At 37.4% G+C, this 18,275-nt stretch overlaps 1 protein-coding gene across 10 annotated transcripts in view; it reads left to right on the forward strand.

The window, feature by feature from the left end:
- Positions 1-18,275, forward strand: part of MAP2K5 (mitogen-activated protein kinase kinase 5) — a 300,226-nt gene that overhangs the window by 202,336 nt on the left and 79,615 nt on the right. For 4 of the 10 annotated variants that reach the window (XR_011648445.1, XM_058294389.2, XM_058294390.2 and 1 more), the window contains exon 17: positions 5,908-5,937. The exons of 3 other annotated variants lie outside the window; for them this stretch is intronic. Coding sequence is in view for 6 of the 7 variants with exons in the window: in XM_058294389.2 (XP_058150372.1) it covers positions 5,908-5,937 (30 nt within the window). In the remaining variant the exon portion in view is untranslated. Of the gene's footprint in view, positions 1-5,907; positions 5,938-14,077; positions 14,171-18,275 lie in introns of all 10 variants that reach the window. 3 more of the 10 variants (XM_058294387.2, XM_058294388.2, XM_071214254.1) reach the window with 1 other exon arrangement.

The raw sequence follows: 18,275 nt of genomic DNA on the forward strand, positions 1-18,275 counted from the left end.
TTTCTAAATATTGGCACATGTTAAGGAGCCCTCCTGGATGGGAATGTCACACTTAGGCTCTTTCTACACAGAGAAAACATGTTGTTTGTGAGCTCTCAGGAGCACTTGGCCCTTTTTGTACAGAAATAATTAGTTATTTGCCATGGTTCACCCACTGTACTAAAAGTCTCTGGAGCCTTTGCAGACAGGGTCTTTTGCTATTGCCAAAACATCTGTACAGCCCAGAGTTCCTTGTAATTTAACAAGCTTTGCCACCAACTTAGAGTGTGACCTTGGGCAAATTAATTAAGCTTCTGGAGCCTCCATTGAGCCATAATTCTGTTTGTGTTAAAGAAATTCTTAGAGCTAGTAAGAAAATGCTATATGAAAATAAGTATAAATTGAATAGGAAAAAAAGGTATATTCATGGTTCCACTGTATTCTTTGTAAATAAACATATCTAAACCACTCTTAATGATGGTATCCTTGACTTTTCTTAAATAGACATCTTTGATAAATTCATTTTACCAAGCATAGATGAAAAGGTGTACACAGTTTCATGTTTTCATTGCATTTATTATCCCATCTTTAATTTGCAATGTCTTACAATAGCATACAAGTTAAACAATAATAGTAAAACAAACTAATTGTCTTTAATTAAAGTGAATTAGATTTTGACTTTAATATATTTGATATAGTGAGAACTGATCATGTGGAGGGTCCCAAAGGTTATTAGGGCATATTTCTGTTGGGCCTGATGGTGTTAGGTAATAACCCTCTTCCTCATAGTTCTAGACATGAACAAATATGTCACTTCATCAGTCTCTGTTACTCGCACTTATGCCCCTCTGCAGGGGTTGCAGATTCCACAAGTTATCAGCTAATGGCGTTATACATTAAAAATTGAAGCTTTCCTCACTCCAAGGCTTTTCAAGGCTTTGTTCTTAAGCCCTAGACACTTTAGAGTGCAGCTGCAAACTATAGGCAGAAGATTAAATTAATTTGTAACTCTTTTTTTTTTTGGTCCTGCATTTACTAAATCCTCCACATTTAATTGAAACCCTACTTCAAGACGCTTTGTGTTTCTCTGTTCTTTGTTGTCAGTTTAACCTCGGAAGCACTTTAACACTGGTAAATTGCTGTTATATCCTTTGGATTTTTTTTAAACCATTCAGTAAGAGGATAGTGAAATTGATACACGGAAGAAAAGTAAAAATCTTAGGGTAGATTTTGAAGTATTTAATATTTATTATGGTTCTTCACCAGCATAGTTTCAGGTGATTTAAAACTCTCTAGGACTGTGTAAATTGGTCTTGGGATGAAATCTCACCTAGGGAATTTTATGTAATCCAGTAGTTAAGTCTGATTTTTAAAAGTTTCACTGTGTCTGAATGTTCCAGACTGACTGCTGCATTTCTGTAAAATGAAGGTTTAACTGCAGTGCACAATCTAAATGCAAAATCCTTAGATGGAAATTTAATTGTGTAAAATGTGCACAAGGTAATTAAGAACAAATTTTAGAACATTTCAGACTATAAAGTCCTCCTTCATCTAGATCACTGGCTATATTGAAAATGCTTATTTTCAATTTGCAGTTATGCTGAGAAACATAGAATTTATCTAAATAAAGAATTTTTTTTTAATCCAGTGCTCTTCATATAACTGTAAATTTAAAACTACTACAACACTGTTGACTATTCTAAGTAAACAACTTGATCACCAAAATTTTGTCCTGATTTTGTGTCCAGCACTTGCTTTCTGGCTACAATGTATGTTTTCTCTCTATTTATTTGTCACTTTGTGACAGTAACTCTTATTAACAATGAAAGCCTTTTTTTGTTATTTTGTAAATTGATATCGTCTATCCTAACTTATGTTAAAATGCAAAGGCTTCCATCATGCAATTTTTATAGCTTGACAGTTGTTATTATTACATATATATTTATCTAAATTATGAAATTCTACCTATTTACCGCTAACCCAAGAGCACTTTATAGATTATGGTAGGACAAATCATAGATCAATAAGATGACACTAAGAAACAGTCCTAGTTTTACAGTGAAATGTTAGTAGTTTACTTTTAAATGTATTCCCAACTGGCTAATGTTTTCAGAGCTTTTTCTGCCTTTTACATAATAAATCACCCAACAGTTTCCTGAATCTTAAGTATTTGGAGCTAAAATGTACTTTTATTTAATAGTAAATAAAATCTTCTTTCTCCCCCCACTTCCACTCCCAGCCCCCCAAAATGAATAAAGCTTTTCTAAATCTTTTACAATATGAGCTGCTCCCCCCCTGGGAATGAAAAGAATGTGAGAATCATTTGATAAATTGCGAGGGCTTATATGTGTCCACATTTTTCAATAAACTTTTTTTTTTACTGGGCTTAAGCTGCCTATATTTAAATGCTTCTTTTGTAAAGATGATAAAGAGAGCAAAGAGTTCTATTGGCTTAGCCCTAATCTGTTTGCTTTGTTGGGATTCTTTTTTTTTTCTTTACTTTAACTGTTAACCTATTTATAAATCTAAATCTACATACAAAGGTCATTGGTTGGCTGAACTTAAACCATTTTACTCAGTAAATTTAATTAAGAAAATACAGTGCAACTCATAAGCAAATGAGTTTTTTCCTAGTTTTAAACCAAACCACCCTCTTGAGTGCTGATTGCCTTGCCCGACCCCTGGTGATACAGAAACAGGCAAAATTAAAAAGGACATTAAAGCTTCATTAAATCTGAAACACATTTAGTACAGTGACATATCTGCAGGCCATTTCAGAGACGATTATATACTCTCTTTTGTAAGTTTCCTAATTTATAATACCTTGACAATAAAAAACTGGGGAAATGCAAGTAGATTAATAGACCAGTAGGGGTAAAAGATACAGAATGGCCCCAGGTTCTTCTGTCTCCAAAATACTCCCTCAGTGAATGTGTGCTTCTGCTTCCCCATAAGGCTTCCTTGTTTATTTTGACTTTTGACAACCTCCTTGTGAACTTGTTCTTCATGCAGCCGTATCTGCTATGAGCCCTATTCCTTTTTCACCTTGCCCTAATGTAACTTGATAAAAGGGTTCTAGTTCCTGGCTATAAATTTCCTTCTGCTTTGCTACAAGACAAAGAGTGTGGAACATAAGCACTCAGGCTACATGAAACCCAGAAGGACAGGCATGTGCATTGAAGGCAGTCCCTCTCCAGAGGCCTTAAAATGACTGCATTCGGTACCAGTCTAATAGTGTCACTACCTGTTTTCGTTGGTGCAGATTTGGGATCCTTGGCCTGCTGCAGTGGCAGTGTTGCCTACTGGTCAAAGACAAGGAACCATTCTCTGTCCTCTAACTCCAAGAAGGTCAGACCTGCAAGATGTTTTAGAAGCAGTCCTCTCAGGTAGAACTGAAGTTCTATACAATGTCAGGAGAATACACAGAAAGCAAAGGCAATTCCAGAATGATGAATTCACAAGTTCAAGCACTGCCACCTGTCCCAAAGCAGACTAGGTACAGAGAGGTCCCCAGCAGTTTGGCCTAACACTGAATTTTCTCTCTGTTCTCCCTCATGGTATCCTACAAAGTAAGTGAATGACATCAACCATCCTTATTTACCTTGTACCAGTTGTGACAGTGTGGGCCAAGTAAATAAGTGTGCCTTCCCAAGTCAGCTATAATGTGGCCTCGCCATTGGAGAATGATAATAACTTGAGAATTTGAGGGTTTATGTTGAAGTGGGAAGAATTCACATTTTTCACTTTATCCCTTTCCCCCCCTCCCCCTTTTAAGCCTTCCATTTATCATTGCCTAATCCTTATAAGCCTCAAGAGTCAATGGCTGTTGACACCTGCTCACAAGTATAGATTGTGACCATATGTGGCCAAGTTTCTTCTGCTGGTAAGCCACATGGACAGAATTCTTCCATACTGACATATTCAAACATGCACCCTAGTAAACACCTGGAAAACACCTGGAAAAGGACTTGAGATAGAATGTTGTGATGTTTTCTAGTAGTTATTAAACTGCTAGCCTTTTTAGGTGAGAGACCTTCCTCTTAGTGGTTTTCTAGTAGATGAGTGTGATGAGAGATAGCAGCTTTTGGTGAGCCATTACTGCCTTGATAGACCTCCCAAATCAATTGACCAGAAACTTACCGTATTTCTAAAATGTAAGGCAGACTTACAGCCTGTATTGGATGGAAGCAGGTGAGGTGGTAGATTACAGAACTAAATTTTTCCCCTTCCTAATTAGTAAGTACATAGACAACAAACATAACACAAAACTATGAAAGAGAGTTTGGTTAAAGTCCTCACTCTCTTTTCCTTCACCCTTATTGTGATGGTTTTCCTATTTATATGTGGAGGGATTAACAAAATAAATGAAATAATAGTTATAACTTTATATCTTGGAAATCAGTGAACTCTGTATACAAGCTAGAAGGTAATGAAAATTACCAGGTTTACCAAAACATATATAACATGCACATGTACACAGAGAGAGACACATATACATCCAAATGAATGATGGCACTTCCAAAGTAGTCACCTTACAAGGTCATGTGGTTTATTTCTTTTAAATTATTGTGCTCAAATTGGCTTAGAACTTTCAAAAATAATCTCAGAACCTTCATGTCTAGCCTTACTAAGGGTCAAAATCTTTATCCCTTGAAAGTGGCTTTAGGTTTTGGGGATACCCATAGACTACTCAGACTTAGTCCACAAATAATTTACATGATTAACAAGCTCTAGGGTGGAATTTTAAGTCCAAAATAAGATGTAGTTCTAATAAAATGAAGTACATCTTCTTCTGTTATTTGAAGTTATTCTAAACATAATTCCAAAAGAGAAGTTAAAAAATATTTGGGGCAGTGTTGGTGTCTTTGGAATAAATGCATAGCTTCTCAAAATCTGGAAAGTTAGCATGATATGCTGGAAAGAACACTGAATTAAATCACAAGTCTTGGATACAGTCCCTATGCTGCTACTGAATAACCATGTGGGAACTCCTTCAGCGGGACTCTGGGGTTCTAATCTGTAAAGTGGACTGATGGTCTTTCAGAGCCATTGCAGTTTTAAAGTTCCCCAGTGTTGCAGTTGTATTTTGAAAGTAGCCATAAGCACATATAAAGGGTTTCAGGACTGAGGATAGGCCACATTATGAAATTGCAAATTTTGCCACTAATTTCTTTAAGTTTTGACTGTGTCTGTTGTATTATTAAATGTGGTCTTTTTACTTTATATCCATTTTATTTCTGGTTGAATCATTTTGTTTTTACAAGTGAGAATCCAAAGACCTAAATTAAGTGATTGGTCCAGAAACACATAGCAGTTCACAAATCAAGCTAAACAAGAAGCTCTCAGGATTCATTTTCCCAATTTCAAGCTTAGACTCACAATTCTGACTTCATATTCTTGAAATGGCCTTTTTCTCACTAGTCATCAATCTTTTCATCGTACTAACAAATGGATGAAAATAGTGGCAAAATTTTCAACTTCATAATATTGTCCATGTGCCAATCCTGAAACCCTTCATGTGTGCTTATAACTGAAAACTGTACAGTGCTGTGGGCTAGGAACAATTAGGTGTTCCCATTTTATAAGTGGAAAAATCCATAGTCACCTGTAATTTTACATCTCTGTCTAGAAAAAACTGTTGCACACTCCTAAGTAATACCCAGAGAGCTGAGAATATTCCTAAGAGAAACCATGTAAGGGTAATTTTTAGTTGTTTTGTTTTATCAAGGATACAACGTTGTCCATTGAAAATGTCCATTCTAAATACAGCTCTTAATGTAATTACAGCAATAATTGTGTTCAAGCATTTGAGGTTGTGAGCCTTTTTATATTCACTGGATAAAATTCTGAAATTTAGTATTGTCTGTCTTAAGGAGATCTGCCCTGCATGCAAATCTATAACTAGACAAATATTATTTCCTTTCCCAGCTTGCTCTTGGGAGGTTTCCATATCCTCAGGTAAGATTGTTCATTACTGCCGTTTGCCACTGTGACATTCATTCCTATGTATGAAGGTACGGGGAGCAATTGTGAACATTTGAGCCACATACAAATAAATCTGTCCCGTTAAATTGAAAAGTGATATCTTAAAGGAGTCATTTAGAAGTCTCTATTGATTTTTTATTTTTTTTAAACTCCAGATTTTTTTCCCTCTTTGTTAAAGGTTGAAAGTGATTATCATGTTCTTCCTTTGTGTGACATTGGGGATGATTTTCCTTATCCTGGCCCAGCACCATGTGCTCATATTGAGGTTGGAGGAGAGGCACGTCCATTTCTTGATAACAGTCTTTGAGCTTTTAGATTCAATTTAAATTATTTGAATTAAAGGATTAAGATGAGGAATAAAAAAAAAAAATCTAGTCTAGGTTATTATTTTTGCTAAGCAAATAAAATGGGCCCCTAATTTTATGAGTGTGATTTTGCACATTTTCTTGTTAAAAATTTTCCTATCTCCTATCCCCATTTCTAAGAAAACAAACTGTCCATTTTACTAGCATTGCTGACTGTGATCTTTACAATTTCTTTAAAAATTTTATTATAGAAGGGTTCTAGCCCTTAAAAATGTATTTAGTGGTTTGAAAAGGATTCCCTAGTAGGAGGTTGGCGGGATGTGTGAAATGTCTAGGGAGATGAAAAATGAATGGTTTGACTGTTTTCCTCTGGTTGTTGCCTACTGTTTTTCTGGCATCTTGGTCTGTACAGGCCCGAGTGCCTAGAGGCATGTCTGATTTAAAGGTGGTGTTGGTCTCTGCTCTTTAAGCATCTATTAACTTGCTATTATTATGCAAATAACTGTTGTATTACACATACTAATTTATGCATGGTTAGATTATGCAGATGCATCACAAACATGGTTATTGAATAATAGGATTGGGTTTATTCTACCATCTTTATAAACTGTTTTAAGCAAATTCTCATGGCTGGCACCCATGTGGACTTTTAAAGACCCTTCAGTCCCTGAAATGTCTCTTTTGTATCCTTTTTCTTTTACAGTTAAAGCATCTGATGAGTGGAAGAGAAATTGTCCAAGTTCTTAGGTTCAAGAGTGTTAGTCTGCTTTGCAAATTAATAGATTTCTTTGTGTAAACATAATCTTTTCCTTAAAGAGAAAATCTAAAATAGGATAACTTGGCATGCATGCTAGCATTTGGTGAGGTTTTAGTGTACATTGCCTTGCTATTTAGCTCTAGGTAGCCCGTCAAGTTGAAAATCACATTTTCAGGATTTGTACCTAATTAGAATATTTATCTTGGTAAGCCCCTTGTTCTGTCAGTAATTTTTAAGCAGTTCATTGTTTGGCCAATTTATGTAAACCCTTCATATTTTGAAAATCAACAGTGGAGCCCTTATAATAGATCTCTCAAGTCTTAGTAGAAAACTTGTAAACCAACTAATAAAAATGCTAGAGTTTGAGAATGTAGCCATATCCTTGAGACTCCTAATCTATGGAGTAATTAATCAGTGAGACTTGGTGAATGATGTATCTGAGAAACAGATTGTCATTGCATTTGACAAATGAAGCGTTTGAAGGCTACAGTCACATTTGGGAAAAGGCTATACACCTTTGCAATGTTGTTTTTCTGAATGTCTAAGTATACATTTACTTGATCAGTCAGGTGGAAGTTGGAAAATTCTAATGTACTGAACTCCCTAGTTAGCACTAACCTTTATGCCCAAGTTGGGGGTGGGGCAGGGGCAGCAAGACGGGGAACTGTTTTCCTTGAATCCTGAAAGATGTTGTCACCTAATTGGGATTTTTATTTCAAATAGAAGCAGCTTTGATGCCAACAGACCTGTTTCCTAGATCTTTAAACAAGCACTTGTGTGTTTCATTGCTTGAATCATAATTTTTGGTGGGTTTGGCATTTCTTTTACAAGCTTTCTTCTAAAGACTGAGGGATTGGGATAGGATATATTACTATATAAATGCCTTTCTTACCTTTCCCTCATGTGCGAAAAAGCTTTTTTTTTTTTTAATGTATTTTTATAGTATCACAAAAGACTGGATTATTAAATAACACCCTCTCTTTAGCCATGTTATCTCATCTGAACTCCCAACCACTCTTTCAGGTAAGCCTTCTCTCATTGAACAAACAGGATGGCTAATTTGCTCACTGTTGATCTGCAACTGGTTTGGTTCCATTGAGATCCCAAGTGGGGTAGACAAGAGTGAGTCATAGACTCTTAGGGTTGAAATGGATCTCAGACATCATTGACTCAAACCTCTCTACAATATCCCTTAAATGTGAACCTCCACACTCTGCTTAAACACCTTCATTGACAGGAAACTCACTACTTTCCAAAGCAACCATGGACTCAGAGCAGTATTCTGTTCACTCAGCTGTGGATGGCTCCATCATAATTCTCACACACTGATCTGGTCCTTAAGCACATGAAAGCCTTTCACGTATCCTTTAGAACACATAGATTTGAATCCCTACTGTGTCCAGGACTGGGGACAGTACCAGGATATTATTGCTCAAAAATCAAATCAGAGCACCAGATGGGAGCTCTCTTTTCACTAGTGGCAAGTTGAGAAAAGTGGCCTATTGAAAAGAGCTCTGGACCAGGAGCCAGAGGATTAGAATTAGAACCCAGTTTTCCTACAAACTCTCTGGTCACCTCAGACCTTAATTCTTACTTTGTGATTCCTCAAGGCATCGTTTTCCTCTTGTCTAAAATGAGGATCCTGATATCTTCCTTTCCTATCTGATTAGAGGAGATGTGCAGATCTAATGAAATTATGGCTGTGAAACCACTTGGAAAAGTACAGAGGACTGCTCTGCTGGCCCTAATGTTGGGCTGCAGCACAAATCAGGATTTCTGTCAACAGCAGGGGAACCTTTGCAAAAGAACCTCAGCCACTTGCCAGCTTCAACTGGAGCAAGGTATAAAAGGAGCAGAGAGGAAAACCAGGAGGAGAGTCCAGCTTCAAGGCTCGTTCTTCACCTAGCCCAGCATCAGTGCTGCTGACAGCATCATTAGCAGTGCCTCTTCCTGCCAGTGACAGAGCATATATCGGGTGGGGACACAGATTGAGGGAGGAGTGTTGAAAAGATATTAAGGAGAGTCAGTGGCCTGGGACCAACATAAAGGTTAAAGGGCTTGGTTTTTGTTGAGATAATCATTCTGCATGGATTTCATTGTTTTGTGAGTTGGGTTTTTATTTGTTGTTTGAAAGCACTATCTATTTTGGTTTCCTTCTAGGCCTTAGGGTTGCACAGTCTCATTGGCATGCAGTTTAGGATGTTACAGGGGGAAAAAAAAAAAAAGGTCAGGCACCACTGTACTAATGCACAGTCTGATTATTAGGGCTTATAATAGGAAGAAAACAATGTCTTGGATTCATCTAGCACTTTTACCATATAACACTCCCAAGCACTTTCATTTCTGTTACCTGACTCAGCTTTACATGCTGTCTGTGTGGACTTTTATATCCAGTCTCCAGGTGAGCAGACTGAGGCTCAGAGAGGTAGAGCACCTTGCATTAGGGAGAAATGGGTCCACTTAGGTGTAGGATTTGTATACCAAAATAGCTGGCTCTGTGTATTCTTAATTTGGTTGGCTGTTTGTACCACTGTTCACCTTCCCTTTCAGCCCCACCATCCCCTTCTCCTAGTTTGCCTTCTCTGCCCTGGGGAAACCTCTTGTGTAGATGAGATACGCTGAGCATCAGAGGGTTGTACCAATGTAGATGATGACAAGATCATTCCCGAGAGCCCTTCTGCTTTTCTTACCCTGTGTTTAGCAGAGTGGCAGGAGGATCCCTAGGGTCCCAGAGCTCTCATTGACCCCAATGCCATTAAATTCTGGGTGCCTGCAAAGCATTATCTAAATGGGATAATGAAAACTTGCATTTTTTAACATCTTGCAAGCAGATAGTGTGTCAATTTCTTGAACACTTTAGCTTTAATAGTAATCTGAAAAGATGTGCAGGTCTGGGCAAGGACTGGAGTTGTGTACAGTTAATCATGTAGATCCAAATTCAGTTGACTTAAAAAACATGATGGTGGGCAATGGCTTGTTTAATGACACCGTAATTTAGGAAAAATGAAAAGGATTGCCTGCTAAAAATCATCAGCCTTCATTTAAACTTTACAACAGTACACTGCATTAGGATGCTAGTAAATCCATTAAGAAGACTTCTAGAGGATGTGCGAGTTCTGGCATTTGGAAATTTGGTAAACAAGATCCACAGGAAAGTGAAGATAATTCAGATACAAATGTATTTAAAATACTTTTGCATCTATAAAAATGTTTTTCTTTTGGCTACAATTCCTGATGTTGGTTAATAAATTACATCAAAATGACCTGAAGTTAAAAACAGGAAAAAAATCTGAGCAAATAGTGCCCCTGGTATTGTAAAGCTTTGAATGTTTTCACACCCCATTAATTTATTACTTCTCTTTCTTCATCTTTAAATTTCTTAAAAAAAAAAAAAAATTTCGACTCCCCGCTGCTGCAGTGATTTTCATCTTGTTGTTAATTTTCCCTGCTCCATATGGAGCTCCAGACATTTCACCTGGAGGCTGTACTAGATTTTGCTGTAGTGATCGTACTTCCGGAGGCCAAAACTGTCATTTAGGGTTCCTGGTGCATCTGTCTGCGCCAGGCTTTTCGCTGGCTTGGGAGAGTGTGAATAACAAATTGGATGCACCTGAGATTTGGATGATTAGTGTGTTTTGTGAATCTCCACGACTTGTAAGCAGATAGCTCTGGGGGGGGGGGGGATGTCTAAACAGTGACTATGGGTGAATCTGTACTCACACCTTACATTTGGGGCTTTGCTAGGGAAGTGCAAACATCCTAGGCAGTCTGAATGCAGAGAGAGTAACAAATATTTCATCCTGCCTTGTCATTGATTAGAAAAGAGCCTTTAATTTCATTTCACCCCATGTTGTGATTAATTTGCATTCTTTGTCAGAAGTTAATGGAGTTTTTTATGGTTCACTCTGAAATCCTTGAAGACATCAGACTTGATCTGATGTTTATACAACCGCCAGCGGAATTTTTTCGTTTGATTGATGGCAAGCTTGATGTTATTCCAAACGGCTTTTTAAGCTGTTTTTAAGAATTATTTGAATAAAATGCAAGCAAGATATTGTTGTAACGATCAAGATTATCTGTTAAAAATCTGTTTCAAATAAACAAGATGATAAGTAGTAAAAAGAATAAAAAAGATAAGAGAAATAGTGAACAGTGATGTTATTTGTTAAAAATACATAAGAATGGCATTTAAGTAAATTATTGCGACATATAGATAAGGTTGCTTTTATTTTTTAAAAATTATCATCATTTGGCCAAATGAAATAATCAAAGCTAAGGTAAAAAGAAATCTGGATCCTTTAGGCTTAAAACCCTTACTATCAATTGGTAATTCTCATTTATTCTGCCAGTTTTTGTCACCAAATTATGAAATAGAGATCTACTATTCTTAACTCAAGGAGACAGGGCTGTCAGGCCTGTTAGCTAAACAAAATGATGACATATTACTTGTCTCAATAAAGAGACATTCTTAAATCCCAATACAAGTCAGACTATAAGTGGATAATAGAGGATTGTAAGTGAAAGACATGCATTCTAAATAGTTATTAAGACTGGTGTTTTTCACAGGATAGTACAGAACTGAAAATATCCTGTTTATAAAAGCAAAATACCCCAGTTTGTGGGTAAGAGAAATGTGTGTTCACCCCCATGCTGCTGTATATCAGAGTATGAGAGGAGCTGTAGGTAGTGTTTGCTTCAGAACCCCCTGCTATAACTAAGGAAATATGTTTTGCAAATGCTTTTTGATTGCTAATACATTTGTTTGATTTGAGCTCTTTGCCTTGCTTCAGCAGATTCTTGCTTCACTGTGATTTGCTGCTAGTGAAACTTACTCCTAGTTCAAAAGGCTACTTATCTGAGCACTTTCATTTAAAACAGATTTATTTGTTGTATCTGAAAGTTTGCTGAACAATTAGATACTTCTAATTGAAGTTACTGCTGTCTGATCCTTGTATTAACCTGATCTAAGGTTCTTTTTATTATATGTAATCCATATTATTGACCAAATTTGCCCCATTTTCATTTAAATGTAAGCAGCTTGTCAAGAAGAAAATATTTTGTTTAACTTGGCATGAAACCTGCTGTTTTAACATGTTGGGTTTTTTTTTCAATTGACAGACTGTCTTTTAAACATTCATTTATTTCTAGTAATAAATTGTGCTCTGGATAAAGCATTTGTTTCATAATAGAGTAAAAGCATATGTTTTTAAAACTACTTAAAAACATTAAACACTTTTCAAATGCTACTGTCGAAATACTAGAGTTTTTACACTTAATTTTACTCATGCCTTAAAGGCCTTTGACTGATATGATGTTACTAATCCTAATTGAAATTGTATAATATTGTTTTATATTCAGTAATAAATAGAGCATAGGTATCATCATCTTTCTTATGGATTATTGTATTGCTCATGCCTGAACCAACCTGGAGTTGTAAAATAATTAGTACAAAGGTTGTTCTCTTTAAAAGAGGTATTTAGAATCTATCCTTTGTGGCATGAACTTTTTAAAAGTTTGGAATATCAAGAATTTCAGTAAATTGTAAGTATCCAATTTTTTGTAGTAGGTCTCTAATCAAAGAGAAAAATGCAGTGGCTAATTATCCCAAACTGTGAGAACTTACCTTTAACTGGTAAGAATCCAAAAGAGTGGTATGTGTACAATTTTTTACCCTACACAGATTTCTAGCCTACATGTTTTAATCCATAGCTTAGTTTTGGCCTCACTATTTAAGATATAGACATTGAAAATATACTGCTATTCCAAGCACATAAAATCAAATTTTAATGTTCTTTAAATTGCAGAGGTAAAATTTAAGTGATATGAAGATGCTCCTCTATACATACCTCCATCTTCCCAGGAATTTTTTAATTGTCTGTGTCAAATTCTTCTTCCAATATCCATTTCATACCTATCAAATGGTATCATAATTTTTATTTGCTTTGCCTAAGCTAAAAACATGAGATAGGTTTTTAGTATGCCCTTAAAATAGAGCAGAAATTGTTATAAAATGGAAGAGAAATCATCCCCTAAGTGTGGATAACTTAGAAATGTGAAATTTTTCCATTAAAAGTAAATTACTGGGAAACAGATCTGGCTCAACAGATAGAGCATCTGCCTACCATATAGGAGATCCAAGGGTTTGATACTTAGGGCCTCCTGGCTTGTGTGGTGAGCTGGCCCAGGCGCAGAGCTGCTACATGCAAGGAGTGCTGGCCCACTCAGGGATACCCCCACGTAAGGGTGTCCCCCGTGCAAGGAATGGCCCCTGCGTGAAACTGTAGCCCACCCAGAAGTGGTGCCACACATACACACAGCTGACGCAGCAAGATGACAACAAAAATAGACACAGATCCCCAGTGCCTCCTGATGAGAACACAGGCAGACACAGAAGAACACACAGCAAATGGACACAGAGAGCAGACAACGGACAAGGGGGGCAGGGGAATAAATAAATAAATCTTTAAAAAAAAAAAAAAAAGAAAAGTAAATTACTTGTTAATACCTCAGTTGAGGTATATATAATTAGTCAGCTAGGTTGGTGATTCCTATCTTTTTTTAACCACTAACCCCATGTTGCAGTACCTTTTAAATTACTTTATGACATATATCTCTGTTCAATTCAGCATATATTTGTCATTGACCACCTACTCTGTGCCTGCCACTGTGCTAAGCATAGGGAGTACAGAAATGTAACAGATGTGGTTTTTACTGTAAAAGAACCCAGTCCAATGGGAAGAAAAACAAAAACGGAAAAGGCAGTTGATATAAAAGGAAACCTGCAGATGGGACACTCTAGCTTCAAGAGGAAGAGGGAGTGGTCAGCTTATTGTAAGAAGCCTCAGGTTTCAAAGTAGATAATCCTTGAGATGAGACTCTGAGGCTCCATGGAGACTAAGAATGTTCCAGCCATTCTAGTGAAAAGGAGCATCATACGGTAGAAAGTACAGGTCTAAAATAATATATTGTATTGGTGCCCTTCCAGTAGTTTAATTCAATAGAGTACTATTATTGTTACTTTCATTTCCCTAACAGTTTTGACTGTCTCCAGGTAACATTTAAAATAACACCAGAAGATAGGGAAGTAAGTAGAAGAAAGCGAAGAATTGGTAGAGGAGAACGGTGGTGTATCAGGATGGAGATGGTGAGTTTAGCAGAGAACAGATAATGAATTTGGGTTTGAGAATTTCTTAAATCCCTTTTGAATGACTGGGAGCCCATCTGAAATTGGGAAATATTGCACTTACAATCTCTCTGCCCTGACATTGGTTGCCATGTATCCCTTAGAAGTTTCCTGCTGCCCTCTCTTGGCACATCATAGGACTTTTTCCAGACTGCTGTTGGGGGAATTTTAATGATCAAATAAGCTAACGCCTAAGAGAACACTTTGAAAAATATAAGTTGGTAAACAGAGCAAGGTAATATTTGTATTAGTTATATTCCCTGAAAGCAGTTTAGGGATTTACCTATACAACTCTGAAAATATATGACCATGTCTCAAACCAGGTAGAATTAAAATGAATTACTTTTCTGATCCCACAGGAGCCTTCCTTTATAGTCTTCCTTTTTCTGAGTTATAATTTATCATTCACAATCACAATCATAAAATATGAAATTATGTACAGATTCTGCTCGTTTTTATTTCTGTTACTGGGGACCGTGATTCTTTTACAATTTTTAAATAATTAATTTAGCCTAGAAACAGAATTGATGTTTGAAATAATGAGCTCTGTCTTTCAGCTGGCAACTTTGTCCTCTTCTCCCTGTCTTAGACTCTGTGGTCCTGGTGGCCTTCTACTTTTAACCCTTTGGTTTTATTTATGTTGTCTGGTACTTCATGTAATCACAGAATTTCCAGATATGAAGAGATTTTATAATGATTTAGTCCAACCTTAATTTTACAGATGAGTAAGTAGAGGTCCTTAGCCTCGTAATTACCAGGTATTAGGCAACAGGGTCAAAGTGTCTCCCATTCCCAGTTCTGTGGTCTTTTCACTCTAGAGGGATGATGGGGAAGAAGGGGTGTTGTGCAAGAAACACCCAGAGATTTTGAGCCCAAATGGTCATCCTTATTTTATACTCCGGTTTTAGTTTTCCTTGGTTGTTCAAGCAAATACCATGCAATGGGTTGGCTTAAACAATATGAATTTATAAAGCTCAGTTTTGAGGCTGAGGAAGTACTATTACTGTTACCTTTCTTCCCAAACATTGACGTTCTGAGGCTGGCTGCCGGCAGTCATTCTTCTTTGGCTCCTCTGTCACATGGCAGTGCACATGGTGGCCTCCCCTGGCCTCCTTGTTCCCTTCTGGGTTCCATTGAATTTCAGTTCCTTGGTTCCTCTGGCTTTGTCTCTGTCTGAGTTTCAGTCTGCTTATAAAGGACTCCATTAAGAGGATTAAGACCCATTCTGGGCCACACATTAACTGAAGAACCTCCTCAAAAGGTCCTACTTACAAAGGGTTCACACTCACAGGAATGGATTAAGCTTAAGAACATGTTTTTCTGGAATACATACAGCTCCAAACCACCACAACTCCCATCCACTCAAGTGCTGCCTCCACCTGGTATGTCTGCAGAGATGGAAATTATATCCCAGATGCTCAGTGCTTGCCAGGTAATTGCTGAATGGGTAATGGATCCCTGGGGAGAAAGTGGTCCTCAACAACCATAGTAGCAGCAAACCGTCAACGTTTATTGTATCCAGTGTTTTACTTAGCACCATTCAATGTAGAAAACTTGGGTAGATTTGGGTTTTGGGCCTCATTGGCATCCAAGTTAAAAAGGGAACAGACCTGCCCAAACTTTATGGGAACACACATTACTTTTTTTCTTTCTTTCTTTCCTTTTTTTTTAAGGAGGTACTGGGAATTGAACCCAGGACCTTGTACATGGGAGGCAGGCACTCAGCCACTGAGTTACATCTGCTCCCCCATACATTACTTTTTAGATGTCTAACAGTTCTATATTAATGCCTGAGGGAATTGGAAATTCTTCCTCAACTAAAATGTTAATGATGCTAAGATCCCAACCCACCTTGGTGCCCATAAAACAGACATGCTAAGTTCATTGAAAAGTCAATGAGTTGCCTGAAAGGAGCAAAGAGCTGATTCAGTCTAAGTCTGGAGAGTACCCAGGATATGCTAGGTGGAAAGAGGGTCCCAGAGAATGTTAGGAGCTAAATATGAAAATACCTGTTTATGTGCAGAGCCAACTGCTTGTCTCCAAGGAATCTTGGGAAACTGAGGCAGCCAGTTAGAACCATCTGAGGACCTATTATGCTGTATACTCTAAAGGTCTACAGATGGTAACCACCATGGGTAGAAGGGAAGAAAAGCTAGCGAATGGAATAGAGAAGGAGCTATTGGCATAAGCCAAGAGGGGGAAGACCAAAAGAATGTAACGTAGCTTGTCTTATTTTGTTTTCCATTGAGAAACAGGTTGTAGAGAGCACCATTTTGGGCAGGAGGAGACCTTGAGTCTAGGCTTAGTTTTAATTTGGCAAAATATAGGAAACAAAAGAAAGTTTCCAGCCAAAGGCCTCCCTGGAGTACCTGAGCTTGAGGTGACAGCAATACATCTGGTCCTTGCTCTTTGGACAGCTCTATGCTTCCTTGTAGCCAGGCAACTGGAAATGCCCGGTGATTCAGGGCAGGGGATACTGGGAGGTAACAAGTGACACACCCCATAAGTGTCACTTTAAATTACTGTCAGTGTATGGTTTTTCACACACACACACATAAAGCTGACCTGAGCAGCTTCCTTCTCCTTTCCACACCTTCAACACCTTTTTTATCACCATTTCTCTCTGAGTACTCCCTTGGAGTTTATTGAAACCTTATTTTATTTATATCAAGATATGAGAGGTGTGAAGTAAGACTCTGAAACAGAAGTTGAACTTTGTTCAATTCATTCTAAATCCATGGCTTCTTTTCTTTAAATCTACTTTGATTTTCATTTACAGTCAAGCCCAGTAGTAAGGCACATGTTACCATGGTTGTATGTGACTGTTATTTCAAGATTCTTTCCTTCCTAATTCTATCTTAACTGTATCTTGATTGCATTTTCAGTTTATCTCAAAGTGCATCAGGCCAACAACATTGTAAAGTATATCATGTTTTTTAAAAATCCAATAATTATGTGGGGCATTAGCCCACAAAACTAACCTTCCTTGCAATGCCTATAAATATCACCTAGGGAGAAAAAGGTGATCTTAGAAATCTACAGAACCCTGAGACAAAAAAGCAAAATTCCAGCAAATTACATTTTATCCAAATATTAAGTGACATTTAGAGAAGAGTGCAAGCCCTATGTTCTTAGCTCTGCCACTACATTTCAGGGACCTAAATAGGATGCTTCATTTCTGTGGACCAACAATTGTCTCATCCATCTTTTGGGTCCTAAGGTCTAGTACAGTGCCTAGCTCAGAGTGTAAGTACTTAACCTACATGAAATCAGTGAATTAATTATTTAGTCCAGCTTATCTTTTTTTATATGTTGCAAAGCAAGTTTTGGAGTCAGGAGAAACTAAGAATCAACACACATCTTAAGACCTTAATTTTTGTCCCATTTCCTATCTAATATATCCCTTAGCCCCACTTTACCCCAACCGGCATTAATGTCTGAAAGTTAAAACTTCCGAGGAAATGTATTAATTGTCTTCAGACATTTCAGGTTTCTCATGTAAGAGAGAACATGGATTTGCCCTGTCAGGAGGGTAGAACTGAGTCGAGGTGAAAGGGACAGTCATCACTAGACACGTTCAGGCAGAAGCCAGGTCAGGAGGGATGTAATGAAGAAGGATTCAGGGATCAAATGGGATGGGGAGCTACATTGGATTAAGTAACCTTTAAGATCCTTTCAGACCAGTCTCTAAAAGTGAATGATTCTACTCAATATTGAGCAGACACCAAATAAATAAAAGGCTGATACAGTTTCTGTCTGTTGAGAGAAGTTCCATTTCATCAGAATTGTCCAGATTCTGTAATTGGTTTAATCATCTACTCCTGTTAACTCTCAAATACTATGTCAATATGAAACACATAAGAAATAAAAGAGTACAAGAAAGAAGTAATTCTTTTTCAGCCCAGCATATATATATGTCTGTTTCCTCACAATTCAGCCAGCCATGTGATATGACCATCAAAAATGTGAATTCACTCTTAGTTTCCATGGATAGAAGTATAATGTCCAGAGGAAGGTGATTTAAACCAGTCAGTCCAAAGTTTGTGTTCAGGTGTGAGTGTCCTAT

The sequence above is a fragment of the Dasypus novemcinctus genome, chromosome 3 (genome assembly GCF_030445035.2).
Source record: "Dasypus novemcinctus isolate mDasNov1 chromosome 3, mDasNov1.1.hap2, whole genome shotgun sequence".
NCBI classification, from domain to species: Eukaryota; Metazoa; Chordata; class Mammalia; order Cingulata; family Dasypodidae; genus Dasypus; species Dasypus novemcinctus.